Here is a 25,920-nt window from a genome sequence, read left to right as displayed (position 1 = left end):
CCAAAAAGGATACAGAATGAGAAGACAGAGTATGTTGAGAAGGTGCTTCTTTAGGAGAAGGAGGAGATGGAGGAGAAAGAGAAGAAGAAGGAGAAGGAGAAGGACGAGGAGCATGAGAAGCATGAGAAGGATGAGGGGAAGGAGATGCAGGATGATGAGAAGGAAAAGTGGAAGAAGGAGGAAAAGTAGAGGAAAGAGAATGCAAAGAAGGATGACAAGAGGAAAGAGAAGGAGAAAGAGAAGACGAAAGAGAATATAAGAATCAAGGAGTAGAAGAAATAAAAAGAAGAAAGAATAAGACGTAGAAAGTGAAGGAGAAGTAGTTGATGACAAGGAAATTTAATGTACAGGGAAGAGTGAGGGGGAATTCTCCCTCTGATTTCTGTTCCAGCTCCTTTAGCAGAGCCATGGTGGCACAGAGGGCCTGGAGCTCTGGTAGCCTCTGTCCCCGGATGGCTCCCAGCTCTGTGGCCAACCCCACTCTCCACCAACACAACAGCAGGTCTGGAAGAGTTCCTGGTCTCATGGCCGACAAGCAGGGGGATCTGTGTCCCTTCCTGAAGAGTGCTCAGAGATCCTTCCCAGTCTCCTTCCCCTTCTCGTTCGCCTTCTCCGTTTCCTAACCTCACCGGTTCCTACAGTTCTCCTTCGTATCATTCCACTTCCCCTTTGATTTCATTTTCATCTCCACTTTAACCGCCAATGTCCCATCCCCACTTCTGTTTAACCTTTCCCTTCCCCTTCTATTTTCCATTGCCTGTGGCCATCCCAGCTATGGAAAATGCAGGTGAACCCAGTGGGAAGAAATGCTGATGTCTGACTCCTGTTCAGAAGGCTGAATGATTTCTTTATTATAACTATGCTATAATTCATTAATAAACTATTTAATGGAGATACTAAAACTACAAACCTACTTTTTCTAACTCCCATATCTAACCCACTCACAACTCGTGACCCTCTCTGAGAGTCCAGACACAGGTGGATTGGATTGGCCATCAGGCTCAAACAATCCTCTCCAGGATCCAATCAAGCAATCAACCCAGGTGAGCATTTCTCCAAGCACATTCCACATGGGAAAAACAAGGAGCAGAAATAGAAATTGTTTTCTCTTTCTTCTCTCTGTGCTCCTCCATGAAAAATCCTGAGAGAGAGAAGAATGTGCCTGCCACACCCAGCAACATAATTTCCTCTCCCACTTGTGGATCTCCCCCACCTCCAGGGGTATTCACGATTGCAGAAAAGGAGGCAAAGAGACAGAAGTTGGATGCAGGAAAACTTTATTGAACCAAGAAGCAGGAGAATCAGGAAATGTGGGCAGGCCCCAGGCAGGCCGGGTGTCACGGGCTGCAGGAGGCCAGGGCAGCTTGTGCAGAGCTCAGCTTCTCCATGCTGGGCTGAGGCAGCAGCAGGGCTTTGGGGCAGTTGGTGGTGGCTCTAGCAGGGCCCACAGGTGTCCCAGAGCTTCTTGCTGTAGCGGGGCCAGGCGCAAGGGCTGCAGGCAGGAGCAGCGTAGGCCCTGCCAAAGGTGCAGAGGCCCCCCGAGGCCTGGGTGGCGCCGGCGCCGTAGAGGCCGCCCAGCCCCAGGGAGCCGCCAAAGGCCGGTGCTCCGGAGGAGCCCACCACGGCCTGCTGGGGGAAGGAGCTGAGGATGGGGCCGGGGAAGGTGACCACCACGGGTGGAGGCTGGATGAAGGCAGAGGAGTCGGGGCACTGGCGGGCGCACAGCTCGTTGCAGCTCTCAGCGATGGGCTGGGGCACAGCCACGCTGGTTCTGGGCGGGCACAGGTCTGTGCTGGTCCTGGGGGGGCACAGGTCGTAGCAGGACATCTTGGCGTGGGATGCGAGGCAGCTCTGCAAGAGAGGGCAGCCATGGCAGGAGAGCAGCCCAGGGCAGCGCCTGAGCCACAGGGGCCGGGCCTGGAGCAGGGAGCCACGAGCAGGAGCGCTCACACACTTACCCTTGTTCCCGAGGAGGAGAAGGTGGCCAGGGCAGTGTTTGGTCCAGTCTGGCCCTGACACGGCTTTTATAGCAGCCCTGGCCTTGCTCAGCTCCAGCCTGGACAGTCTGCACAGGGGACACTCCCTGCTGCTGCTGCTGCTGACACCAGGGCTGTGCGGCCCCTGCCCCTCCCTGAGTCAGCATCCCCCAGGTGCCATCCCAGCACATCCCAAGATGCCCAAGCGATCTCGTCCTTCCTGACACGTCACATACTTGATATTTGGCATGGCAGCCAGGAAAGGGCTCCAGGAACACCTTTAATGGTCCAATGGACTGGGGTGGGGCCCGAATCAGCCTGAGCCAGATGGACATCACTCCTCTTTGCCCTACGGAGATCAGGCCTGAGTGGAGAAGTCTTTGTTCCCAGCCTTGTGGAAGCCCCTGGGCACTGATGCCTGGCAGATGGGGTCTGGTTCTGCTGGACCGTCCTGCGATGAACAGATTGCCTCCATGTTGGAGGCTCTGGACACTCCTGCCCAAGATGCTTCAGGCCCTGACAGGTGTTCGTGGAGTCCATTCCTGGGTGCCATTCTGGCTATCAAGTTTCTAACGTGACAGGAAGGACGAGATCACTTGGGCATCTTGGGATGTGCTGGGGTGGCACCTGGGGGATGCTGACTCAGGGAGGGGCAGGGGCCGCACAGCCCTGGTGTCAGCAGCAGCAGCAGCAGGGAGTGTCCCCTCTGCAGATTGGCCAGGCTGGAGCTGAGCAAGGCCAGGGCTGCTATAAAAGCCGTGTCAGGGCCAGACTGGACCAAACACTGCCCTGGCCACCTTCTCCTCCTCGGGAACAAGGGTAAGTGTGTGAGCGCTCCTGCTCGCGGCTCCCTGCTCCAGGTCCGGCCCCTGTGGCTCAGGCGCTGCCCTGGGCTGCTCTCCTGCCATGGCTGCCCTCTCTTGCAGAGCTGCCTCGCATCCCACGCCAAGATGTCCTGCTACGACCTGTGCCCCCCCAGGACCAGCACAGACCTGTGCCCGCCCAGAACCAGCGTGGCTGTGCCCCAGCCCATCGCTGAGAGCTGCAACGAGCTGTGCGCCCGCCAGTGCCCCGACTCCTCTGCCTTCATCCAGCCTCCACCCGTGGTGGTCACCTTCCCCGGCCCCATCCTCAGCTCCTTCCCCCAGCAGGCCGTGGTGGGCTCCTCCGGAGCACCGGCCTTTGGCGGCTCCCTGGGGCTGGGCGGCCTCTACGGCGCCGGCGCCACCCAGGCCTCGGGGGGCCTCTGCACCTTTGGCAGGGCCTACGCTGCTCCTGCCTGCAGCCCTTGCGCCTGGCCCCGCTACAGCAAGAAGCTCTGGGACACCTGCGGGCCCTGCTAGAGCCACCACCAACTGCCCCAAAGCCCTGCTGCTGCCTCAGCCCAGCATGGAGAAGCTGAGCTCTGCACAAGCTGCCCTGGCCTCCTGCAGCCCGTGACACCTGGCATGCCTGGAGCCTGCCCCCTGTCCCTTTCCCTGCCTCTCCTGCTCCTTGAGGGTCAATAAAATTTTCCTGCATCCAACTCCTGTCTCTTGGCATTTCTTTCCCAAGTCATGGCTACCCCTGGGGATCAGGGAGTTTCAAGAGTGGGGAGGGGAATTGTTGTTCTTGGCAAAACTGAAAACGGAACGGGACAGCAACTGTCTAATAGATGAAGGAATGTAACACTGGAGGATAAAGTGGAGAAGAAATTGAAATGTAAAATGAAGAGGATGGATATGCAGGAGAGAAGTGGGAATGCTTCAGGGAAGGAGAAATAAGTCAAGTAGAAGGAGAAGGAGATGGACAAGGACAAAGACAAGGACATGGGCAAGGAGCTTCAAGGTGTCTGCCTGAAGACAGACAGATTCCCTGCTTGCAGGTCATGAGCCCAGGGGCCTTTACAGTTCTGCAGCCATGCTGGCAATGCATAGGATTGTCCCCAGAAGTGGGAGCCATCCAGGAGCAAATGCTGTCAGAGCACCAGCCCCACTCTATCGGCCCTGGCACTGCTAAAGGACCAGGGTCTGAAATCAGAGAGAAAAATCCATGCCACCATGCCTTATACATTAAATTTCCTTGTCATCAGCTCTTTGTCTTTGTCTTTGTTTCTTTCTCTTTGTGTCTTTCTCTTTCTCATTCTCATTCTCTTTTTCTTTCTGTCATATGATTTTGCTGTCTCCTTTTGTCTGGTATTCTCTTTCCTCTTCTCCTTCTCTTTCTCCTTCTCCTTCATCTCTCCTCCTTCTCCTCCTCCTTCTCCTTCTCCTTAAACTCCTCTCTTTAAGACCAACACTTCTGACAATACTTATCTTTTTATTGCATTTCCCCTTTGATTTCATTTTCTTCTCCACATCACCCTCCTCTCTCCCTGTCCCTCACCTCGAGCACCTTTCCCTTCCCCATCCATTTTCCATTGACCCTGGCCATCTCAGCATCAACAGTTCCCCTCCTGTTCCTGGAACTCTCCCATGCCCAGGGTCTCCCTAATTTCAGAAAAGGAGGCAAAGAGAAAGGAGCTGGATGCAGGAAAACTTTATTGAGCACCGAGGGGCTGCAGAGACTGGGAGAGGGAGGGTGGGCAGGCCCCAGGCAGGCGGGGAGTCACGGGCTGCAGGAGGCCAGGGCAGCTTGTGCAGAGCTCAACTTCTCCATGCTGGGCTGAGGCGGCAGCGGGGCTTTGGGGTAGTTGGTGGTGGCTCTAGCAGGGCCCGCAGGTGTCCCAGAGCTTCTTGCTGTAGCGGGGCCAGGCGCAAGGGCTGCAGGCGGGAGCAGCGTAGGCCCTGCCAAAGGTGCAGAGGCCCCCCGAGGCCTGGGTGGCGCCGGCGCCGTAGAGGCCGCCCAGCCCCAGGGAGCCGCCAAAGGCCGGTGCTCCGGAGGAGCCCACCACGGCCTGCTGGGGGAAGGAGCTGAGGATGGGGCCAGGGAAGGTGATCACCACGGGTGGAGGCTGGATGAAGGCAGAGGAGTCGGGGCACTGGCGGGCGCACAGCTCGTTGCAGCTCTCAGCGATGGGCTGGGGCACAGCCACGCTGGTTCTGGGCGGGCACAGGTCTGTGCTGGTCCTGGGGGGGCACAGGTTGTAGCAGGACATCTTGGCGTGGGATGCGAGGCAGTTCTGCAAGAGAGGGCAGCCATGGCAGGAGAGCAGCCCAGGGCAGTGCCTGAGCCACAGGGGCCGGGGCTGGAGCAGGGAGCCGCGAGCAGGAGCGCTCACACACTTACCCTTGTTCCCGAGGAGGAGAAGGTGGCCAGGGCAGTGCTTGGTCCAGTCTGGCCCTGACACGGCTTTTATAGCAGCCCTGGCCTTGCTCAGCTCCAGCCTGGCCAATCTGCAGAGGGGACACTCCCTGCTGCTGCTGCTGCTGACACCAGGGCTGTGCGGCCCCTGCCCCTCCCTGAGTCAGCATCCCCCAGGTGCCATCCCAGCACATCCCAAGGTGCCCAAGCGATCTCGTCCTTCCTGACACGTCACATACTTGATATTTGGCATGGCAGCCAGGAAAGGGCTCCAGGAACACCTTTAATGGTCCAATGGACTGGGGTGGGGCCCGAATCAGCCTGAGCCAGATGGACATCACTCCTCTTTGCCCTACGGAGATCAGGCCTGAGTGGAGAAGTCTTTGTTCCCAGCCTTGTGGAAGCCCCTGGGCACTGATGCCTGGCAGATGGGGTCTGGTTCTGCTGGACCGTCCTGCGATGAACAGATTGCCTCCATGTTGGAGGCTCCGGACACTCCTGCCCAAGATGCTTCAGGCCCTGACAGGTGTTCCTGGAGTCCATTCCTGGGTGCCATTCTGGCTATCAAGTTTCTAACGTGACAGGAAGGACGAGATCACTTGGGCATCTTGGGATGTGCTGGGGTGGCACCTGGGGGATGCTGACTCAGGGAGGGGCAGGGGCTGCACAGCCCTGGTGTCAGCAGCAGCAGCAGCAGCAGGGAGTGTCCCCTGTGCAGACTGGCCAGGCTGGAGCTGAGCAAGGCCAGGGCTGCTATAAAAGCCGTGTCAGGGCCAGACTGGACCAAGCACTGCCCTGGCCACCTTCTCCTCCTCGGGAACAAGGGTAAGTGTGTGAGCGCTCCTCCTCGCGGCTCCCTGCTCCAGCCCCGGCCCCTGTGGCTCAGGCGCTGCCCTGGGCTGCTCTCCTGCCATGGCTGTCCTCTCTTGCAGAGCTGCCTCGCATCCCACGCCAAGATGTCCTGCTATGACCTGTGCCCCCCCAGGACCAGCACAGACCTGTGCCCGCCCAGAACCAGCGTGGCTGTGCCCCAGCCCATCGCTGAGAGCTGCAACGAGCTGTGCGCCCGCCAGTGCCCCGACTCCTCTGCCTTCATCCAGCCTCCACCCGTGGTGGTCACCTTCCCTGGCCCCATCCTCAGCTCCTTCCCCCAGCAGGCCGTGGTGGGCTCCTCCGGAGCACCGGCCTTTGGCGGCTCCCTGGGGCTGGGCGGCCTCTACGGCACCGGCGCCACCCAGGCCTCGGGGGGCCTCTGCACCTTTGGCAGGGCCTACGCTGCTCCCGCCTGCAGCCCTTGCGCCTGGCCCCGCTACAGCAAGAAGCTCTGGGACACCTGCGGGCCCTGCTAGAGCCACCACCAACTGCCCCAAAGCCCTGCTGCTGCCTCAGCCCAGCATGGAGAAGTTGAGCTCTGCACAAGCTGCCCTGGTCACCTGCAGCCCATGACTCCTGGCCTGCCTGGGGCCTGCCCACCATTACTGTCCCTGCCTCTCCTGCCTTTCAGTGCTCAATAAAATTTTCCTCATCCAACTCCAGACTCCTTGCCCTTTTTCCCAAAACCAGGAAATTCCAGAGAAGGACGGTATTCCAAGAGTGGGAGGGGAAATGGTGATACCGTGATGGTGAGGGGCAATGGAAAAAGGAAGGGGATGTGGAAGATAAAATGGATCAGGGATGAGACAGAGGACAGTAATGTGGAGAACATGAAACCAAAAAGGATACAGAATGAGAAGACAGAGTATGTTGAGAAGGTGCTTCTTTAGGAGAAGGAGGAGATGGAGGAGAAAGAGAAGAAGAAGGAGAAGGAGAAGGACGAGGAGCATGAGAAGCATGAGAAGGATGAGGGGAAGGAGATGCAGGATGATGAGAAGGAAAAGTGGAAGAAGGAGGAAAAGTAGAGGAAAGAGAATGCAAAGAAGGATGACAAGAGGAAAGAGAAGGAGAAAGAGAAGACGAAAGAGAATATAAGAATCAAGGAGTAGAAGAAATAAAAAGAAGAAAGAATAAGACGTAGAAAGTGAAGGAGAAGTAATTGATGACAAGGAAATTTAATGTACAGGGAAGAGTGAGGGGGAATTCTCCCTCTGATTTCTGTTCCAGCTCCTTTAGCAGAGCCATGGTGGCACAGAGGGCCTGGAGTTCTGGTAGCCTCTGTCCCCGGATGGCTCCCAGCTCTGTGGCCAACCCCACTCTCCACCAACACAACAGCAGGTCTGGAAGAGTTCCTGGTCTCATGGCCGACAAGCAGGGGGATCTGTGTCCCTTCCTGAAGAGTGCTCAGAGATCCTTCCCAGTCTCCTTCCCCTTCTCGTTCGCCTTCTCCGTTTCCTAACCTCACCGGTTCCTACAGTTCTCCTTCGTATCATTCCACTTCCCCTTTGATTTCATTTTCATCTCCACTTTAACCGCCAATGTCCCATCCCCACTTCTGTTTAACCTTTCCCTTCCCCTTCTATTTTCCATTGCCTGTGGCCATCCCAGCTATGGAAAATGCAGGTGAACCCGGTGGGAAGAAATGCTGATGTCTGACTCCTGTTCAGAAGGCTGAATGATTTCTTTATTATAACTATGCTATAATTCATTAATAAACTATTTAATGGAGATACTAAAACTACAAACCTACTTTTTCTAACTCCCATATCTAACCCACTCACAACTCGTGACCCTCTCTGAGAGTCCAGACACAGGTGGATTGGATTGGCCATCAGGCTCAAACAATCCTCTCCAGGATCCAATCAAGCAATCAACCCAGGTGAGCATTTCTCCAAGCACATTCCACATGGGAAAAACAAGGAGCAGAAATAGAAATTGTTTTCTCTTTCTTCTCTCTGTGCTCCTCCATGAAAAATCCTGAGAGAGAGAAGAATGTGCCTGCCACACCCAGCAACACAATTTCCTCTCCCACTTGTGGATCTCCCCCACCTCCAGGGGTATTCACGATTGCAGAAAAGGAGGCAAAGAGACAGAAGTTGGATGCAGGAAAACTTTATTGAACCAAGAAGGGCAGGAGAATCAGGAAATGTGGGCAGGCCCAAGGCAGGCCGGGTGTCACGGGCTGCAGGAGGCCAGGGCAGCTTGTGCAGAGCTCAGCTTCTCCATGCTGGGCTGAGGCAGCAGCAGGGCTTTGGGGCAGTTGGTGGTGGCTCTAGCAGGGCCCACAGGTGTCCCAGAGCTTCTTGCTGTAGCGGGGCCAGGCGCAAGGGCTGCAGGCGGGAGCAGCGTAGGCCCTGCCAAAGGTGCAGAGGCCCCCCGAGGCCTGGGTGGCGCCGGCGCCGTAGAGGCCGCCCAGCCCCAGGGAGCCGCCAAAGGCCGGTGCTCCGGAGGAGCCCACCACGGCCTGCTGGGGGAAGGAGCTGAGGATGGGGCCAGGGAAGGTGACCACCACGGGTGGAGGCTGGATGAAGGCCGAGGAGTCGGGGCACTGGCGGGCGCACAGCTCGTTGCAGCTCTCAGCGATGGGCTGGGGCACAGCCACGCTGGTTCTGGGCGGGCACAGGTCTGTGCTGGTCCTGGGGGGGCACAGGTCGTAGCAGGACATCTTGGCGTGGGATGCGAGGCAGCTCTGAAAGAGAGGGCAGCCATGGCAGGAGAGCAGCCCAGGGCAGTGCCTGAGCCACAGGGGCCGGGCCTGGAGCAGGGAGCCGCGAGCAGGAGCGCTCACACACTTACCCTTGTTCCCGAGGAGGAGAAGGTGGCCAGGGCAGTGCTTGGTCCAGTCTGGCCCTGACACGGCTTTTATAGCAGCCCTGGCCTTGCTCAGCTCCAGCCTGGACAGTCTGCACAGGGGACACTCCCTGCTGCTGCTGCTGCTGACACCAGGGCTGTGCGGCCCCTGCCCCTCCCTGAGTCAGCATCCCCCAGGTGCCACCCCAGCACATCCCAAGATGCCCAAGCGATCTCGTCCTTCCTGACACATCACATACTTGATATTTGGGATGGCAGCCAGGAAAGGGCTCCAGGAACACCTGTCAGGGTCAGAAGCATCTGGGGCAGGAGTGTCTGGAGCATTCACCATGGAGGGGATCTGTGCATCGCAGGACAACCCAGTAGAACCAGACCCCATCTGCCAGGCATCAGTGCCCAGGGGGTTCCACAAGGCTGGGAACAAAGACTTCTCCTGTCAGGCCTGATCTTATTAGGGCAAAGAGGTGAGATGTCCATCTGACCCAGGCTAATTCCAGCCCCACCCCAGTCCATTGGACCATTAAATGTGTTCCTGGAGCCCATTCTAGGGTGACATCCCTCCTATCATGTTTCTGACATGGCAGGAAGGACGAGATCACTTGGGCATCTTGGGATGTGCTGGGGTGGCACCTGGGGGATGCTGACTCAGGGAGGGGCAGGGGCCGCACAGCCCTGGTGTCAGCAGCAGCAGCAGCAGGGAGTGTCCCCTCTGCAGATTGGCCAGGCTGGAGCTGAGCAAGGCCAGGGCTGCTATAAATGCCTTGTCAGGGCCAGACTGGACCAAGCACTGCCCTGGCCACCTTCTCCTCCTCGGGAACAAGGGTAAGTGTGTGAGCGCTCCTGCTCGCGGCTCCCTGCTCCAGGCCCGGCCCCTGTGGCTCAGGCGCTGCCCTGGGCTGCTCTCCTGCCATGGCTGCCCTCTCTTGCAGAGCTGCCTCGCATCCCACGCCAAGATGTCCTGCTACGACCTGTGCCCCCCCAGGACCAGCACAGACCTGTGCCCGCCCAGAACCAGCGTGGCTGTGCCCCAGCCCATCGCTGAGAGCTGCAACGAGCTGTGCGCCCGCCAGTGCCCCGACTCCTCGGCCTTCATCCAGCCTCCACCCGTGGTGGTCACCTTCCCTGGCCCCATCCTCAGCTCCTTCCCCCAGCAGGCCGTGGTGGGCTCCTCCGGAGCACCGGCCTTTGGCGGCTCCCTGGGGCTGGGCGGCCTCTACGGCGCCGGCGCCACCCAGGCCTCGGGGGGCCTCTGCACCTTTGGCAGGGCCTACGCTGCTCCCGCCTGCAGCCCTTGCGCCTGGCCCCGCTACAGCAAGAAGCTCTGGGACACCTGCGGGCCCTGCTAGAGCCACCACCAACTGCCCCAAAGCCCTGCTGCTGCCTCAGCCCAGCATGGAGAAGCTGAGCTCTGCACAAGCTGTCCTGAGCCCGTGACACCCGGCCTGCCTGGGGCCTGCCCACACTCCCTGATTCTCTTGCCCTTCTTGGTACAATAAAGTTTTCCTGCATCTAACTTCGTTCTCTTTGACTGCGTTTCTGCAATCATGAATACCTTGGGCATGGGAGAGTCCAAGAGTGGGAGGGGAAATTGTCTTGGGGGACAGTCGAGGCAATGGAAAATGGAAGGGTTGGTAAAAGATATGTGGGAAGAGGACAGAGGACATTTATGTGGAGAATGAAATGAAATCAAGAGAGAAATGGAATCCGAAGATAATTGGTCTGTGGGGAGTGTATGGATTAGGGGAAGGAGTAAAAACGAGAAGGAGAAGGAGAAGGAGAAGGAGAAGGAGAAGGAGAAGGAGAAGGAGAAGGAGAAGGAGAAAGAGAAGGAGAAGGAGAAAGAAGGAGAAGGAGAAGGAGAAGGAGAAGGAGAAGGAGAAGGAGAAGGAGAAGAAACAGAACATGAGAAACAAGGTGACAAAGAAATACAAAAAAAAGGGAAAGAGACAGAGAAAGTGAAAGAAAGAGAAAGAGCGAAGTCGCTGATGACAGGGAAATTTAATCTATAGGGCATGGTGATGGGCAAGTTTGTTTCTGATTTCAATCCCTGGTCTTTTAGCGGAGCTGAGGTGGATTCAGAGGCACTGGAGCTCTGACAGCATTTGCTCCTGGATAGCTCCCAGCTCCAGGGACAGTCCTACTCATTGTAACCATGGCTGCAGAACTGTAAAGGCCCCTGGGCTCATGGCCTGCAACCAGGGAATCTGTCTGTCTTCAGGCACAGTGATCGAAACTCCTTGTTCTTGTCCTTGTCCTTGTCCTTGTCCTTTTCCTTGTCATTGTCCTTGTCCTTGTCCTTGTTATGGTCATTGTCCTTCTCCTACTTCTTAACCTCCCGTGACACATGCCACTTCTCTGCTTCATATGCATCCACTTCCCATTTGATGCCATTTCTTTCTCCACTTTAACCTCCAATAAAACATTCCCTCTTCAAATTTACAGTTGCTATCCCAGGGGGAGCCATGACTTGGGAAAAAAAGGCAAAGAGAAAGTAGTTGGATGCAGGAAAACTTTATTGAACCAAGAAGGGCAGGAGACGCTGGGAGGGGGACGATGGGAAGGCCCCAGGCAGGTGGGGAGTCACGGGCTGCAGGAGGCCAGGGCAGCTTGTGCAGAGCTCAGCTTCTCCATGCTGGGCTGAGGCAGCAGCAGGGCTTTGGGGCAGTTGGTGGTGGCTCTAGCAGGGCCCGCAGGTGTCCCAGAGCTTCTTGCTGTAGCGGGGCCAGGCGCAAGGGCTGCAGGCAGGAGCAGCGTAGGCCCTGCCAAAGGTGCAGAGGCCCCCCGAGGCCTGGGTGGCGCCGGCGCCGTAGAGGCCGCCCAGCCCCAGGGAGCCGCCAAAGGCCGGTGCTCCGGAGGAGCCCACCACGGCCTGCTGGGGGAAGGAGCTGAGGATGGGGCCAGGGAAGGTGACCACCACGGGTGGAGGCTGGATGAAGGCAGAGGAGTCGGGGCACTGGCGGGCGCACAGCTCGTTGCAGCTCTCAGCGATGGGCTGGGGCACAGCCACGCTGGTTCTGGGCGGGCACAGGTCTGTGCTGGTCCTGGGGGGGCACAGGTCGTAGCAGGACATCTTGGCGTGGGATGCGAGGCAGCTCTGAAAGAGAGGGCAGCCATGGCAGGAGAGCAGCCCAGGGCAGCACCTGAGCCACAGGGGCCGGGCCTGGAGCAGGGAGCCGCGAGCAGGAGCGCTCACACACTTACCCTTGTTCCCGAGGAGGAGAAGGTGGCCAGGGCAGTGCTTGGTCCAGTCTGGCCCTGACACGGCTTTTATAGCAGCCCTGGCCTTGCTCAGCTCCAGCCTGGCCAATCTGCACAGGGGACACTCCCTGCTGCTGCTGCTGCTGCTGACACCAGGGCTGTGCGGCCCCTGCCCCTCCCTGAGTCAGCATCCCCCAGGTGCCATCCCAGCACATCCCAAGATGCCCAAGCGATCTCGTCCTTCCTGACACGTCACATACTTGATATTTGGCATGGCAGCCAGGAAAGGGCTCCAGGAACACCTTTAATGGTCCAATGGACTGGGGTGGGGCCCGAATCAGCCTGAGCCAGATGGACATCACTCCTCTTTGCCCTACGGAGATCAGGCCTGAGTGGAGAAGTCTTTGTTCCCAGCCTTGTGGAAGCCCCTGGGCACTGATGCCTGGCAGATGGGGTCTGGTTCTGCTGGACCGTCCTGTGATGAACAGATTGCCTCCATGTTGGAGGCTCCAGACACTCCTGTCCGAGATGCTTCAGGCCCTGACAGGTGTTCCTGGAGTCCATTCCTGGGTGCCATTCTGGCTATCAAGTTTCTAATGTGACAGGAGGGACGAGATTGCTTGGGCATCTTGGGATGTGCTGGGGTGGCACCTGTGGGATGCTGACTCAGGGAGGGGCAGGGGCTGCACAGCCCTGGTGTCAGCAGCAGCAGCAGCAGGGAGTGTCCCCTGTGCAGACTGGCCAGGTTGGAGCTGAGCAAGGCCAGGGCTGCTATAAAAGCCGTGTCAGGGCCAGACTGGACCAAGCACTGCCCTGGCCACCTTCTCCTCCTCGGGAACAAGGGTAAGTGTGTGAGCGCTCCTCCTCGCGGCTCCCTGCTCCAGGCCCGGCCCCTGTGGCTCAGGCGCTGCCCTGGGCTGCTCTCCTGCCATGGCTGCCCTCTCTTTCAGAGCTGCCTCGCATCCCACGCCAAGATGTCCTGCTACGACCTGTGCCCCCCCAGGACCAGCACAGACCTGTGCCCGCCCAGAACCAGCGTGGCTGTGCCCCAGCCCATCGCTGAGAGCTGCAACGAGCTGTGCGCCCGCCAGTGCCCCGACTCCTCTGCCTTCATCCAGCCACCACCCGTGGTGGTCACCTTCCCTGGCCCCATCCTCAGCTCCTTCCCCCAGCAGGCCGTGGTGGGCTCCTCCGGAGCACCGGCCTTTGGCGGCTCCCTGGGGCTGGGCGGCCTCTACGGCGCCGGCGCCACCCAGGCCTCGGGGGGCCTCTGCACCTTTGGCAGGGCCTACGCTGCTCCTGCCTGCAGCCCTTGCGCCTGGCCCCGCTACAGCAAGAAGCTCTGGGACACCTGCGGGCCCTGCTAGACTCATCCCAGAGCCTTTTTCATCTGTCAGCAACGGAGAACTCTAGAAGTTGTTAATCTCAATTATTGCCATCATTAGTCTTTTTTAAAATCCTTTTCCTTTGCTTTGGGTTTTACTTTGTCTCCAGTGTTAAGATGTAGTCCCTAATGTTCTCTTTTGTGAATTATTTTGTGTAACAATTTCATTGTTCTTTCATTTTCTTTGGTCTTTATTATGTCAATTTTTATCAACCTCGTGTCATATTTGCATTTATTTAGCTCTGCTTGTAGACATCTTCATGAGTTAAAAATTTTAGCTTTATTTTTTTTATTCTCTTTGTACCTCTTATTTTCCCACATTTTCATTTGTACTCTCTGAGTTATTCATGTTGTTCCTACAATAAATCTTTCATGCATCATATTTTTGTGTTGTTATCATCTTTTTTTTTTTTTTTTAATGATGCTGAGTACACACTTGAGGTCTTACCCGCTCATAACAGAGCTATTCAACTTGACCATTTCTGGTTGCTTAAATCTCTGGAGAGCCTCTGGGGGAGGGCCTGGGAGTGCTGGAGCCACTCTGAGAGGAGCAGCCTGCCCTGGATGACACAAAAGGGAAAGTAAGAGCAGGGCAGGGCCCGGCCTGGCCAAACCCAGCGGCTACGAACGATCTGATCAGGGCTGAGGTGCCTGGCAGCTCCTCCCTGCTTTGGGACCTGTTACTCAGCCCAGGGACATTCAAGGGCTACAAAACAAGAAAACATGGAGCAGAGATCATTGCTCAGTTCTTCCCAAGTGCTCTCACAGCCCTTGTTCCTCAGAGGCTCGAGAAAATCTGCACTTAGATGGGGTTTTTTTTCACACAGGAACCCTCCAAATATATTTTGTAGTCCAGAGAGCACTGAAATCACGGTGTTTTTAATAAGAAGTGGAGAGTGGCAATCACAGACTCATGGAATGGTTTGGGTGGGAAGGGGATCTTAAAATCATCTCGTTCCACTCCCTGCCATGGGCAGGGACATCTTCCACCACCCCAGGTTGATGCAAGCCCTGTCCAAGCTGGCCTTGGACACTTCGAGGGATGGGGCAGCCATAGAATATCCTGTGCCACGGCCTCCCTGCGCTCACAGGGAAGAATTTATCCCAAAAATCCCATCTAAACCTCCTACCTGTCAGTCTGAACCCATTCCCCCTTGTCCTGTCACTCCATCCCTTGGGAAAAGCCTCTCCCCGTGTTTCTTGTAGCCCCTTCAGGTCCTGCAAGGCCACAGTGAGGTCGCCTCAGAGCTTCCCCTTCTCCAAACAGAATAATCCCAGTTCTCTCAGCCTTTCCTCCCAGCAGAGCTGCTCCATTCCTCAGATCATCCTAGAGCCTCCTCTGGGCTCTATCCAGGTCCTGCCTGGGCTGGGATCCAGGGCTGGGACAGCTCTGCAGGTGAGGTCTCACCTGAGCTGGGTGAGAATCCCCCCTCCCCTGCTGCCCACGGGGGTTTTGATGCAGCCCAGGAGAAATCAAGGGGTTGGATTTGAAGGGAGTTTGAGCCAGGGATGAGGCACAACTTGCTCTGATTGTAAGATTTTTGTAAAATATAAATCAAAGCAAGGAAATCCCGCCCAAGCTGGGAGATGTGGGAACCACTCAAACCCTCTCTGTGCTTGGAGATTTTTTTTTTCCTTCCCCTGCAGCAAATACAGGGTAATTTGTTGAGGCAACAAACAAAACACAAACCTAAACCCAAGTCCTTTTTCATCTGCAGAGAAAATGAAAATATTGGTGTGAACCTGGACCACAACAACCAATCTTCAGCACAGGAGTTAGGAGTGGATCTCTGGGGGGATTTCTCAGGAATGACCAGAAGGGTCTGTAAAATGCACTGGATACAGGTGAAAACCTAAAGTTGTGCTCTGAAAAATCACAGGAAAAGGGTAAATAAACACAAATATTTATTTTTTATGGAAAATATAGCCTGAAATAAGGCAAATACAGCAAAGGTGGAATCTTAAACTCACAGAGGATTCAACCATGGATATGGAAAGGGTTTTTTTTTAAAGAAGGAAAAGAAGAGCTGCATTAATCATTAACCCTTGACTTCCAATGGCACAAATCATTATTTAATCAAAGTAATGGCAGGCACCACCTTGTTTCCTGCACATTAAAGCAGCTTGGGGTTGTGTAAGAGTAAAACATCTAAATCACTCCTGTAATGCAACACCAAACATTAGCTGGGTTGAACAGCAGATAATGAATGTTTGTGAAATCATTACAAAGTATTTTTCTCAAGAAGGGCCAGAACACTCTTGATAAGAGATTGCACCCATGACATTAAAGAAAAACCTTGATCTGCCTCTTTGGTTTTTCCTCAAAATTAGAATCACAGGACTTGATATGAGAACATTCAGCACCATTGAACCTTTTGAAACTGAATTTCATTTCCTACTAAAACCTTCTTAGTTAAACAAAGTGATTTTTATATGGGATTGATTCCAAACCTTCCTCTCAATGGGAAACTATTGGGGAACTGCTGAGTGTCCTGGATGATCTCAGCAGATGTTCATGACCCCTTAAATCCATCTCAGACCAACAATGTCGCTTTAATTAGGGCTGGAAATGACATTTGTCCCTGGGTAGTTCTGGAATAAGCTGGTTTCTGCTTCTAATTAATTTATCAGATAATTTGAAAGGGCTGTTAAGGAAAAATGTCCATGTCAGCCAAAGATGAGTCTTACAAAATCTTGGAGCAGACAAGCTCATGACAAGGTTGTAAAGGAAGAAGTAACATGTGGAGTCAGCTTAATGAACATGGTAATTCAAGTGAGGTCACTCTAATGAGGCCAGGAGTTGCCAGTGCCAATTAAGACCCAAGATAAAAGAAATCAGGATGGTGAAACTCCAACATCACACGATAGGAGAATATGAAGGAAATCAGAACTGCCACAAACTCCAACTTTTCATGACTCAAAGCTGGCAAACAATTTCTTTCAGGCAGAACCCCCACCCCAAACCCTCAGGAATGTTGGGATCCTCTATATAAGCTCCAGTGCCTGGGCACTGGACAGACACTTCTCGCAGCTCATTCGCCTTGCGGAGCTTAGTGAGTATGAATTTTTAATTTCTTTCTATTTAATTAATCACAACCAGAGCAGTTGTAGAAGATTCCTTTAGGAATGCTGAGATTTAGAACAGCTTTACATTGTTTCTGTCTGTAATTACTCTTAATGAAACCAGTGGGAAATGTGGGATTTGGGAGTCTCCAAATCTTTGAGAGACCCCAGATGTTCCCAACTTCCCAACTTTGGGGAAGTTCATGGGAGATGGGACTCGGGTTTTTATATTGCTCTTCAGGATAGGCACTTCCAAAAGCTGAACGACACAACCATGTGGGGCTAGAACAAAGATCAATCTGTGGGGTCTGGTCATTCTGGGGATGGTTTTACATAGGCAGGAAATTTTTTATCAAGGTGCTCATTGGGTTTTCACCATTACAGACCAAGGCTGAACATGAACCACAACACAGTGATTTCACTCATGTTGAAAATTTCTCTCATCAATTTCTGAGTTTTTATAGTTTTTATGTCTCTATCTGTTGCAAACCAAACTTCACCCCTGTAATATGTCCTGCTTTGAGCCCTTGGCTGGGACAGATGGAGCCAGGAACTTGGGCAGGGATTGTGAGGTCTGGGGGTGTGGGGATCAGGGCTCTGAGGGGACTACAGGGCACAGGGCCAGTGCTGGGCAGGGTGGGCAAGGCTGTGTGGCTTTGGCCACTCAAGGCCTTTTTCAGGTCTGGGGGAACAAGCCACTGCTGAATCAGGAGATCCCCATGTCTGTTCTAACCCCTGTTCTTCTGAATTATCTTTCAGCCTCATCTCTCTCGCTCCAAGATGTCCTGCTACGACCTGTGCCCCCCCAGGACCAGCACAGACCTGTGCCCGCCCAGAACCAGCGTGGCTGTGCCCCAGCCCATCGCTGAGAGCTGCAACGAGCTGTGCGCCCGCCAGTGCCCCGACTCCTCGGCCTTCATCCAGCCTCCACCCGTGGTGGTCACCTTCCCCGGCCCCATCCTCAGCTCCTTCCCCCAGCAGGCCGTGGTGGGCTCCTCCGGAGCACCGGCCTTTGGCGGCTCCCTGGGGCTGGGCGGCCTCTACGGCACCGGCGCCACCCAGGCCTCGGGGGGCCTCTGCACCTTTGGCAGGGCCTACGCTGCTCCTGCCTGCAGCCCTTGCGCCTGGCCCCGCTACAGCAAGAAGCTCTGGGACACCTGCGGGCCCTGCTAGAGCCACCACCAACTGCCCCAAAGCCCTGCTGCTGCCTCAGCCCAGCATGGAGAAGCTGAGCTCTGCACAAGCTGCCCTGGCCTCCTGCAGCCCGTGACACCCGGCCTGCCTGGGGCCTGCCCACCCTCTCTCTCCCTGCCTCTCCTGCCTTTCGGTGCTCAATAAAGTTTTCCTGCATCCAGCTCCTTTCTCTTTGCCTCCTTTTCCCAAATGACAATGACCCAAGGGCCGTGGCCAAATGAGGAACTCCAGGCAACTCCTCCCAGCACAAGAGTGAATATCCCACCAGAGGAAAACAAGGACAAATGAAAACCAGAGAGGCTTTTGTGCAACACCAACAGGGGTTTAATGTCAGAGAGAAAAGCAACAGCCGAGGGCAGGGAATCCAAACGATCCCAGGGACAGCAGGGGATGCAGGACTCGTGCTCTAGGAGCAGGGCCTTGCTCAGGACCGGGATAAGCCAGAGATGGAGAGGTCTGGGCACAGAGAGGGGATGGAGGGCTCAGGGTGTCCCAAGGGGATGGAGAGCTCTGGGCACAGAGAGGGGATGCAGGGCTGAGGTATCCCGAGGGGATGGAGGGCTCGGGGTGTCCCGAGGGGATGGAGGGCTCAGGGTATCCCGAGGGGATGGAGGGCTCAGGGTGTCCCGAGGGGATGGAGGGCTCAGGGCACACCCAGGGCACACTCAACTGCCACTGCCAGCGGCTCCTGCCAGGTGTCCCCATGGCCCAGGCTCGGCTCCAGGGCTGGCACTGCCTCTGGGGGCGGGCACTGACAGGGCAGCTTTAGAAAACCCCACAGCTCCCGCGGCGGGACCTGCCCCATCTCTGGGAGCCAGGCAGGGAATAGCCCAGGCCCCGCGAGGAGAAGCCAGAGCTGTAGGACCTCCCGCAATTGCCAAAGGAGCCCCCATAGCCCCCCAGGGAGCCCCCATAGCCAATGCCACCTCCATAACCCAGGGAACGGCCGTAGCCAAGGGAACCCCCATAGCCCTGGGAGCCCCCATAGCCCCCACAGCTTCCCAGGCCAAAGGAGCTCCCATAGCCCCGGGAGCCCCCATAGCCCCCCAGGGAGCCCCCATAGCCTGAGAAACCCCCATAGCCCTGGGAGCCCCTATAACCTCCCAACCCAAACGAGCCCCCATAGCCAAAGGAGCCCCAATTGCCCTGGGAGCCCCCATAACCTCCTGACCCAAAGGAGCCCCCATAGCCAGAGGAGCCCCCCAAGGCCAGGGAGTCCCCAGAACCCCCAGAACCTCCCAGCCCAAAGGAGCCCCCGTAGCCCTGGGAGCTGCGGGAACTGAAGGAACGCCCCAGCCAGGCTGGGCCAGACGATCCCACAATGCTCTCCTGAGGGAAGCTGCTGAGCACGGGGCCCGGGATGGTCACCACCACCGGCGGGGGCAGGATCAGGGCTCTGGAGTCAGGGCACTGCTGCACACATGGCTCGTTGGAGCTCTCCGCGATGGGCTGGGGGCAGCTCACGCCGCAGGACTCGCTGGAGTAGGACATCTTGTGCTGGGAGGCTGCAACGCACAGCATCAGAAAGGTTTCAGATCCAGAAATTTCCACCTGACTCTGCCTGTGCTTTGCCATGGAAAATGTGATAGCACAGAGTTCATTGCTTTCCAAATCTGGCCCTCATGTGACCACAAAAATCACATTCTGGACTCTGGTTGCTGTCAAGGTCCCTGAGATGTCACCCACAGATGAAAACATCTGGTGTCATCCCCGGTGACACTTCTTACTCTGTGACAAATCTAGTTTTATCTCTTTATAAATTTATAAAGACCAACTGAAATCTAGCAATGTATCTATAAGAAATTATGAAGTGTCAGATACAAAGCAGCATTTTTTGTTGTTTCATATCCTTTCCGAAGTAGCCTTCAGCTTCCAAACAAAAAATTTACCCTTATATTCCCACAAGGTGGAAATGATCACTCAAATATTTTTAATTTGTACCTAAAATGCCTGGAAATGGTTATTCCAAGTGGCATGGTGAAAATTCACATTTTATTCTACAACAACCTTCTGAGACCCACAGTTTTTCAATCTGCCAATCCATAACATCAAAGAATTGGACGGGAAAAAAAGAAGGATAGAGAAGGAGAGAGGAGTTCAAATTGGACTTACCCTCTTCACCACAGCGAATAACTCAGGAGATGTGGATGGAGAGGCTCAGAGTGGTGGCAGCTTTTATACATTTCCCAAAGTGCTTACATGGACAAAACACCCTCCGTGCCTCTGGTCCCACACAAAACAACCCTCACATGGAGGGATTTAATTCTGCTGGCTTTGCACTGCCACTCCCCATGCGCAAAAACAGGCGTGAGGCCATGTCAGGACAGACTTGAGGGCATCGAGCTGGTGAATGATGAGGTAATAATCCCCATCATGAGCGCTATTTGGGTTTGATGAGTTCAGATTAATTAACTTTGTCTTTTAAAATTTAAGTGAATTCCGTGAAAATCCATGGGAGATGCATAAAAAGAGGGAGACGGGTATCAAAAATGAAGAAAATATCAATGATCTCCAAATGTTTTAGAAACGTGAGGGGTTTTAAGAGCTGTGTTTGCAGCTCAAATGCCATTAATTACTCAGCATTTCCAAGGTGGGCTCCATTGCTCCATTCCCTGCTGGCTTTGGAATGTCATGGAGGCAGTGACACTTGGGGGATGTTCCAAATCCTTCCAGGACCATGAGGGGCTTTGTGAACGCCCACAGGAAATTCATATTTGGTGTGTTAGACTCAAACACAGAAATGTCAGCACCCAAAACTGGGGCAGGAGCGTCAGTTCAGAGACGCGTGAGCTGAGGGCTCTGCGTCATTAGGCACAATTTCATGGACAAAATATTTACAGGTGAGACTCCAAGAGTAGAGATTTTAGAGTATCAGTTTGAGACCCCTTTTTTGCTGAACATTGATGGTTAAGCCTGAAAATTCAGATAATTTGCCATCAGGCTTTAAGTTCTCCCCTGAAAATTAAGATATTTCAGCAAAATGCTGCCTCATAAATTAAGAAGAAGATGCACTCGATATGGCACATGAGGTACTTGTCATAATCATCCCAAACACATTAATAGTTAATAAAATGAAGAATTTGAGCTCATGAATGAAAATTTGAGCTCATTCAATGAAAATTGAATCATTGCCAGCACTGAAATTATTAATCAGAGGCTGATTAGGGAATCAAGAGGAGTGACATTGATTGGCGTATTTTTTAATGATGCTGTTTCATAACAAGGGAGCTCCTAACTCAGAATAAATCCTCATAACTCCCAGCCTCCATTTAATAGGATAATAGCAGAAATTGCAAGCACTGACTACTAATGAGTATTTGTGAGGCAGCTTAAAGTCATTATCCTCCAGGTACCTCTCATTATTATCAGCAAATCCTGATGACACTTCATAAGCAGAGCTATTTTACAATTTAGAGGTAATTTATTGCCTCTCTTTTGCAATATTGTAAAATTAGAGAACAATTGCAAGACGAAAGAAAAGAAATAACTTCAGGATGTCCCAGACTCATCCTAATAAAATACATTTTTATTTTTCTACTACTTTATTAAATTCTCTCTTTTTTCTGTAGTCATCAGTACCTCGTGGTGGGGGGGCGAAAGAAAATTAAGATTTTTAATGTATTTCAAACTGAACTTCTGGAAGTTGAGATTTCAGATGAAATCATGAAATGTTTGGAATTAGCTTTAGGTCGAGGCCTCTTCTGAGTGTATCCAATTTCTGCCTCTTTGGGGACGACTTTTATAGATTCCTAGTCAGCTACAAGGAGAATTTGTGTCCTCTCAGAGCCACAATTTTAGGTCCAGTTGGGCGACCTTCACTTGGCGAAGGTGGCACCACAAAGGGCTTCACATCATGGAAGTGTTACTGTGGCCATTAAAATGTCCCAATTTAAAAGGACATTAAAATTGGAGTGAACCAGAGCTGGCTTTAATCAATGACTGCATGACCACCCTTCAGCCTCAAATTCCCCAAATCCCCTCGGATCGCCTTCAGAGGGAGCTGATTGCCATCAGCAGTTGTGTCATAGCCACGCGAGTCTGGGAGTGCTGAGGTGACAGAACGGAAGCGCCCACTGTGGCGTTGGTTTTGTAATAAACGAGGACGGGTGGCTCAGAGGGTGGCTTTGAGGAGGATATAAAAGCTCAGATCACCCACAGCCCTTCATCCACTGCTCCTGTTCCCATCCCAGCAGCGAACAAGGTAAGTGGTGCCACGCATCCCCATAAAATCTGAATTAGTGCATAAAGTCAATGAGCCTTCTTTCCTCTTCCTCTTTCCTTCTTTTTTGCTGGTCTTACACCTTTGACTGAATCTTTACCACAGGTTGCTACAAGTTTGTTTAATTTATCCAGCACAGAATTTCTCTTGCAAGGATGACCATGGTGAGAAGAAGGAGGAGATGATACAATAATGAGATTTCTTTGATATCACCTTTGAATTCATCTGTTTCCCTCAGCTATTTCAGACATAGAAAAGTTTAATTTTGATGCATCTCAGCCAGTTTAGCCATAAAGTCCTTTCTGCTGTGCATTGCAGCCTCCCAGCACAGAAGGATGTCCTACTCCAGCGAGTCCTGCAGTGTGAGCTGCCCCCAGCCCATCGCGGAGAGCTCCAACGAGCCATGTGTGCAGCAGTGCCCTGACTCCAGAGCCCTGATCCTGCCCCCGCCGGTGGTGGTGACCATCCCGGGCCCCGTGCTCAGCAGCTTCCCTCAGGAGAGCATTGTGGGATCGTCTGGCCCAGCCTGGCTGGGGCGTTCCTTCAGTTCCCGCAGCTCCCAGGGCTACGGGGGCTCCTTTGGGCTGGGAGGTTCTGGGGGTTCTGGGGACTCCCTGGCCTTGGGGGGCTCCTCTGGCTATGGGGGCTCCTTTGGGTCAGGAGGTTATGGGGGCTCCCAGGGCTACGGGGGCTCCTTTGGGTGGGGACCTTATGGAGGTTCCCAGGGCTATGGGGGCTCCTTTGGGTTGGGGGGCTCCCGGGGCTATGGGGGCTCCTTTGGCCTGGGAAGCTGTGGGGGCTATGGGGGCTCCCAGGGCTATGGGGGTTTCTCAGGCTATGGGGGCTCCCTGGGGGGCTATGGGGGCTCCCGGGGCTATGGGGGCTCCTTTGGCCTGGGAAGCTGTGGGGGCTATGGGGGCTCCCAGGGCTATGGGGGTTCCCTTGGCTACGGCCGTTCCCTGGGTTATGGAGGTGACATTGGCTATGGGGGCTCCCTGGGGGGCTATGGGGGCTCCTTTGGCAATTGCGGGAGGTCCTACAGCTCTGGCTTCTCCTCGCGGGGCCTGGGCTATTCCCTGCCTGGCTCCCAGAGATGGGGCAGGTCCCGCCGCGGGAGCTGTGGGGTTTTCTAAAGCTGCCCTGTCAGTGCCCGCCCCCAGAGGCAGTGCCAGCCCTGGAGCCCAGCCTGGGCCATGGGGACACCTGGCAGGAGCCGCTGGCAGTGGCAGCTGAGTGTGCCCTGGGTGTGCCCTGAGCCCTCCATCCCCTCGGGACACCCTGAGCCCTCCATCCCCTCGGGATACCCTGAGCCCTCCATCCCCTCGGGACACCCCGAGCCCTCCATCCCCTCGGGATACCTGAGCCCTGCATCCCCTCTCTGTGCCCTGAGCCCTCCATCCCCTCTCTGTGCCCAGACCTCTCCATCTCTGGCTTATCCCGGTCCTGAGCAAGGCCCTGCTCCTAGAGCACGAGTCCTGCATCCCCTGCTGTCCCTGGGATCGTTTGGATTCCCTGCCCTCGGCTGTTGCTCTTCTCTCTGACATTAAACTCCTGTTGGTGTTGCACAAAAGCCTCTCTGGTTTTCATTCGTCCTTTATTTTTTTCCTCCGGGAGCAGAACTCCCCAGCGGGCTCAGGGTTCCTTATCACAGGATCTACCCTGCTCCACGTGTTTAAGATGTGGAATGGGAGCTTAATTGGGGTACTTAACACGACGTCGAGGAATGTTTGTTTAGCAATTTGCCCGTCATTAACTTCCCCGAGGTTCTGAGTAATTGCTCCTGCTCTGAGGATTCCTGATGACATCCGAAAGGCCCCTCAATCACCACATCGTTTAGCAAACAATTAAGACGTAATTGCAGCGTTTCTAAGCTAGCAGGACAACAAGGGAAGGAGGAGACCTAAGTTTTAATTTTCTCTGTTGGGTTTTGGAAGTTCTGTCTGGGTTTGTTCAGCCTGAGGAAGAGAAGCTTCGGGTGACATGATTTCACCTTCCAGTATCTCCAGGAGCCGACAAGAAATATGGGGAGAAATTATTTCCAAAGGCCTGGAGGGCCAGGACAAGGGGGAATGGGCTCGAATTTATGGAAAGGAGGTTTAGATGGGATATTGGGAATAAATTAAATGAAGTTTTGTCTCTAAAGCTGCTTGAGCTTTCCCACCCCTTTCCCCCCATTTGTTGCTAGCCAGGAGTGATTATTTCATATTGTTCTTCCAGAAATGAGAAAAAGGGAAAATATTCCCTAAAAAAAAAGAGGCTATTACTCATTGTTTATATTTATCTAATTCCTCAGTGATTAGCGTGGCATAACTTAAATGCAGATCTGCTTGGTACTCACAATTTATGCACATGCAAATTTCTGCCAGAGAAGACTCCAAAGAGGAAGAGGAGAAGGAACATTACAAACCACAAATTGTGATGCACCATCTATTTAATGAGCAAGAAGTGAAATTAAAAAAAAAAAATACAGCATAAGAAAGCAGAAGGGTTGAATATCGATTAAAATTCATCACCTATTTCCAGGCAGTGCTTTACAGCTGGACGCCTAGCGACATTCGAGTGACATTTTTCACCTCCCTGATACCACTGAAAGGTATCAAATGGGAAAGGCCAAGCTCCTGCAGCCCCGGGAGCTCAGGGCAAAGCTGCGGGGGTCAGCAAGCGGGTGGGCACGGGCTCAGTCCTGCATCCGATCGCGCTTTCCATCTCCTGCTCATCCCTTCCCGGCCGTCCCGAGGCTCCCTCAGGGCCCGCAGCGGTTGGAGCGCCGGTAAGACCTCCCATAGAGCCCCCCCAAAGCGGAGTACCCCAAACTGCCGAGCCCCGAGGAGCTGCCCGAGTTGATGGGGACGCCCCCGGCGCTCAGAGTATCCCCGACGGCTGCGGAGGCTGAGGATCCCACGGCGGTGTTCTGGGGGAAGGAGCTGAGGATGGGCCCGGGCAGGGTGACCACCACAGGAGAAGGTTGGATCACGTAGGTGGAGTCCTGGCACTGCCGGACACAGGGCTCGTTGCAGCTGTTGGCCAGCGGGGTGGGGCCGCAGGACGTGGGGGTACAGAGGTCGTAGCAGGACATGGCTGTGGGCTGTGAGTGTGGAACGCAGGGAATTCTGGAATACAAGGAGCGAGGTGTAATTAGTCACGTAATTAAGCTGTTATGGTGATGGAGAACGCAGGGACTGCCAGGGAATGGAATGAAGGGTTGGTCTCGGCTTGAAAGGAGATTTCAGTGAAGCTCGGAGCTCTCCACACCACCAAGGGCAGCTCCACCTCCTCCTGAGCGGCTCTGAGCGCTCCTTTCCCACCACACTCCTCCTGCAGCCCTGAAATAAGCGGGGAGGTGAGGGACCAGGCAGTCAGGAAAGCAATGAAAAACTGTGCCCGAAAAAAGAGGGAAAACAAAAAAAAAAAATCCTCAGCAAGTAAAAATGAGGAGCAGAAATTTCACCGCGAGGGTGGTGAGGCCTTGGCACAGGTGGCTCTTAGCAAGGGAGTTCAGGGAATCTCCCTCTGGAGACATTCAGACCCTCGTGCCCAGGAGTCTCCCTCTCCAGAGTCGTTCCAGTCCCGCTTGGAGGTTTTCCTGTGTCACCTGCCTCGGGAGATCTCCAGAGGTCCCTTCCAACCCCGAATATTTTGTGGTTCCATCTCAAGAGCCAAAAGCTCTGCACAGATTCCCCACATCCACTCCCAGCTGCTGAGCAACACTTAGGCAGAGCTTGGGACTTCTAGGAACGGAAAGTTTTGGGTGACACAAATGAAAAAATCCGGGGTCAGCACAGGAACGACCTCCACCCTTCACAGAATGTCCCTCCCTGGAGAAAAAGCTGCTTCGAGGTCTCCCCAGCAATTTTTAAAGAGTGTAAACCTCGGGCTGCTACAGACAAACAGCAGAAAAAGAAAACACAACGACAGCAACAATCCAGGAAAATGGGGAGCAGATCGAGACTTACCCTTTTCTCCAAGGAGAGCAAAGCAGG

At 54.4% G+C, this 25,920-nt stretch overlaps 12 protein-coding genes across 14 annotated transcripts; 6 read left to right on the top strand and 6 right to left on the bottom strand.

The window, feature by feature from the left end:
* Positions 1-1,300: 1,300 nt before the first annotated feature.
* LOC128820542 (scale keratin-like) lies at positions 1,301-2,006 on the bottom strand. The gene is made up of 2 exons (XM_054001315.1): positions 1,959-2,006; positions 1,301-1,851 (listed from the first exon to the last, which is right to left on the bottom strand). Exon 2 carries the CDS (start codon positions 1,825-1,827, stop codon positions 1,435-1,437), a length of 393 nt encoding a protein of 130 aa, XP_053857290.1. The 5' UTR covers positions 1,828-1,851; positions 1,959-2,006; the 3' UTR covers positions 1,301-1,434.
* Positions 2,007-2,747: 741 nt separating this feature from the next.
* LOC128820541 (scale keratin-like) lies at positions 2,748-3,411 on the top strand. Its single transcript, XM_054001314.1, has 2 exons — positions 2,748-2,795; positions 2,903-3,411. Exon 2 carries the CDS (start codon positions 2,927-2,929, stop codon positions 3,317-3,319), a length of 393 nt encoding a protein of 130 aa, XP_053857289.1. The 5' UTR covers positions 2,748-2,795; positions 2,903-2,926; the 3' UTR covers positions 3,320-3,411.
* Positions 3,412-4,652: 1,241 nt separating this feature from the next.
* LOC128820276 (scale keratin-like) lies at positions 4,653-5,052 on the bottom strand. Its single transcript, XM_054000929.1, has one exon. It carries the CDS (start codon positions 5,050-5,052, stop codon positions 4,660-4,662), a length of 393 nt encoding a protein of 130 aa, XP_053856904.1. The 3' UTR covers positions 4,653-4,659.
* An 834-nt stretch (positions 5,053-5,886) lies between these two features.
* On the top strand, positions 5,887-6,715 carry LOC128820543 (scale keratin-like). The gene is made up of 2 exons (XM_054001316.1): positions 5,887-6,023; positions 6,131-6,715. The coding sequence occupies exon 2, from the start codon at positions 6,155-6,157 to the stop codon at positions 6,545-6,547; it is 393 nt and encodes a 130-aa protein (XP_053857291.1). The 5' UTR covers positions 5,887-6,023; positions 6,131-6,154; the 3' UTR covers positions 6,548-6,715.
* A 1,452-nt stretch (positions 6,716-8,167) lies between these two features.
* LOC128820533 (scale keratin-like) lies at positions 8,168-9,049 on the bottom strand. The gene is made up of 2 exons (XM_054001307.1): positions 8,868-9,049; positions 8,168-8,760 (listed from the first exon to the last, which is right to left on the bottom strand). The coding sequence occupies exon 2, from the start codon at positions 8,734-8,736 to the stop codon at positions 8,344-8,346; it is 393 nt and encodes a 130-aa protein (XP_053857282.1). The 5' UTR covers positions 8,737-8,760; positions 8,868-9,049; the 3' UTR covers positions 8,168-8,343.
* A 97-nt stretch (positions 9,050-9,146) lies between these two features.
* Positions 9,147-10,395, top strand: LOC128820514 (scale keratin-like). Its single transcript, XM_054001290.1, has 2 exons — positions 9,147-9,704; positions 9,812-10,395. Exons 1-2 carry the CDS (start codon positions 9,639-9,641, stop codon positions 10,226-10,228), a joined length of 483 nt encoding a protein of 160 aa, XP_053857265.1. The 5' UTR covers positions 9,147-9,638; the 3' UTR covers positions 10,229-10,395.
* Positions 10,396-11,377: 982 nt separating this feature from the next.
* LOC128820535 (scale keratin-like) lies at positions 11,378-12,220 on the bottom strand. The gene is made up of 2 exons (XM_054001309.1): positions 12,084-12,220; positions 11,378-11,976 (listed from the first exon to the last, which is right to left on the bottom strand). Exon 2 carries the CDS (start codon positions 11,950-11,952, stop codon positions 11,560-11,562), a length of 393 nt encoding a protein of 130 aa, XP_053857284.1. The 5' UTR covers positions 11,953-11,976; positions 12,084-12,220; the 3' UTR covers positions 11,378-11,559.
* A 552-nt stretch (positions 12,221-12,772) lies between these two features.
* Positions 12,773-13,619, top strand: LOC128820534 (scale keratin-like). Its single transcript, XM_054001308.1, has 2 exons — positions 12,773-12,923; positions 13,031-13,619. Exon 2 carries the CDS (start codon positions 13,055-13,057, stop codon positions 13,445-13,447), a length of 393 nt encoding a protein of 130 aa, XP_053857283.1. The 5' UTR covers positions 12,773-12,923; positions 13,031-13,054; the 3' UTR covers positions 13,448-13,619.
* Positions 13,620-16,381: 2,762 nt separating this feature from the next.
* LOC128820544 (scale keratin-like) lies at positions 16,382-17,866 on the top strand. Of its 3 annotated transcripts, none has more exons than XM_054001319.1 (2): positions 16,382-16,517; positions 17,287-17,866. In XM_054001319.1, exon 2 carries the CDS (start codon positions 17,308-17,310, stop codon positions 17,698-17,700), a length of 393 nt encoding a protein of 130 aa, XP_053857294.1. In that variant the 5' UTR covers positions 16,382-16,517; positions 17,287-17,307; the 3' UTR covers positions 17,701-17,866. The 3 variants fall into 3 exon arrangements, with proteins under 3 accessions (XP_053857294.1, XP_053857293.1, XP_053857292.1); XM_054001318.1 differs by lacking the exon at positions 16,382-16,517 and adding an exon at positions 17,126-17,163; XM_054001317.1 differs by lacking the exon at positions 16,382-16,517 and adding an exon at positions 17,148-17,207.
* A 156-nt stretch (positions 17,867-18,022) lies between these two features.
* Positions 18,023-19,846, bottom strand: LOC128820507 (scale keratin-like). Its single transcript, XM_054001283.1, has 2 exons — positions 19,834-19,846; positions 18,023-19,226 (listed from the first exon to the last, which is right to left on the bottom strand). The coding sequence occupies exon 2, from the start codon at positions 19,210-19,212 to the stop codon at positions 18,487-18,489; it is 726 nt and encodes a 241-aa protein (XP_053857258.1). The 5' UTR covers positions 19,213-19,226; positions 19,834-19,846; the 3' UTR covers positions 18,023-18,486.
* Positions 19,847-22,275: 2,429 nt separating this feature from the next.
* On the top strand, positions 22,276-23,504 carry LOC128820508 (uncharacterized). The gene has a single exon (XM_054001284.1). It carries the CDS (start codon positions 22,276-22,278, stop codon positions 23,071-23,073), a length of 798 nt encoding a protein of 265 aa, XP_053857259.1. The 3' UTR covers positions 23,074-23,504.
* Positions 23,505-24,629: 1,125 nt separating this feature from the next.
* Positions 24,630-25,016, bottom strand: LOC128820555 (feather keratin B-4-like). Its single transcript, XM_054001329.1, has one exon. The coding sequence runs from the start codon at positions 25,014-25,016 to the stop codon at positions 24,684-24,686; it is 333 nt and encodes a 110-aa protein (XP_053857304.1). The 3' UTR covers positions 24,630-24,683.
* Between the last annotated feature and the right edge of the window lie 904 nt (positions 25,017-25,920).

This window comes from Vidua macroura, chromosome 29, assembly GCF_024509145.1.
Source record: "Vidua macroura isolate BioBank_ID:100142 chromosome 29, ASM2450914v1, whole genome shotgun sequence".
NCBI lineage: Eukaryota > Metazoa > Chordata > Aves > Passeriformes > Viduidae > Vidua > Vidua macroura.
Note: the sequence above shows the minus strand (reverse complement) of the source record. Positions and strands in the feature narration are given on the sequence as shown.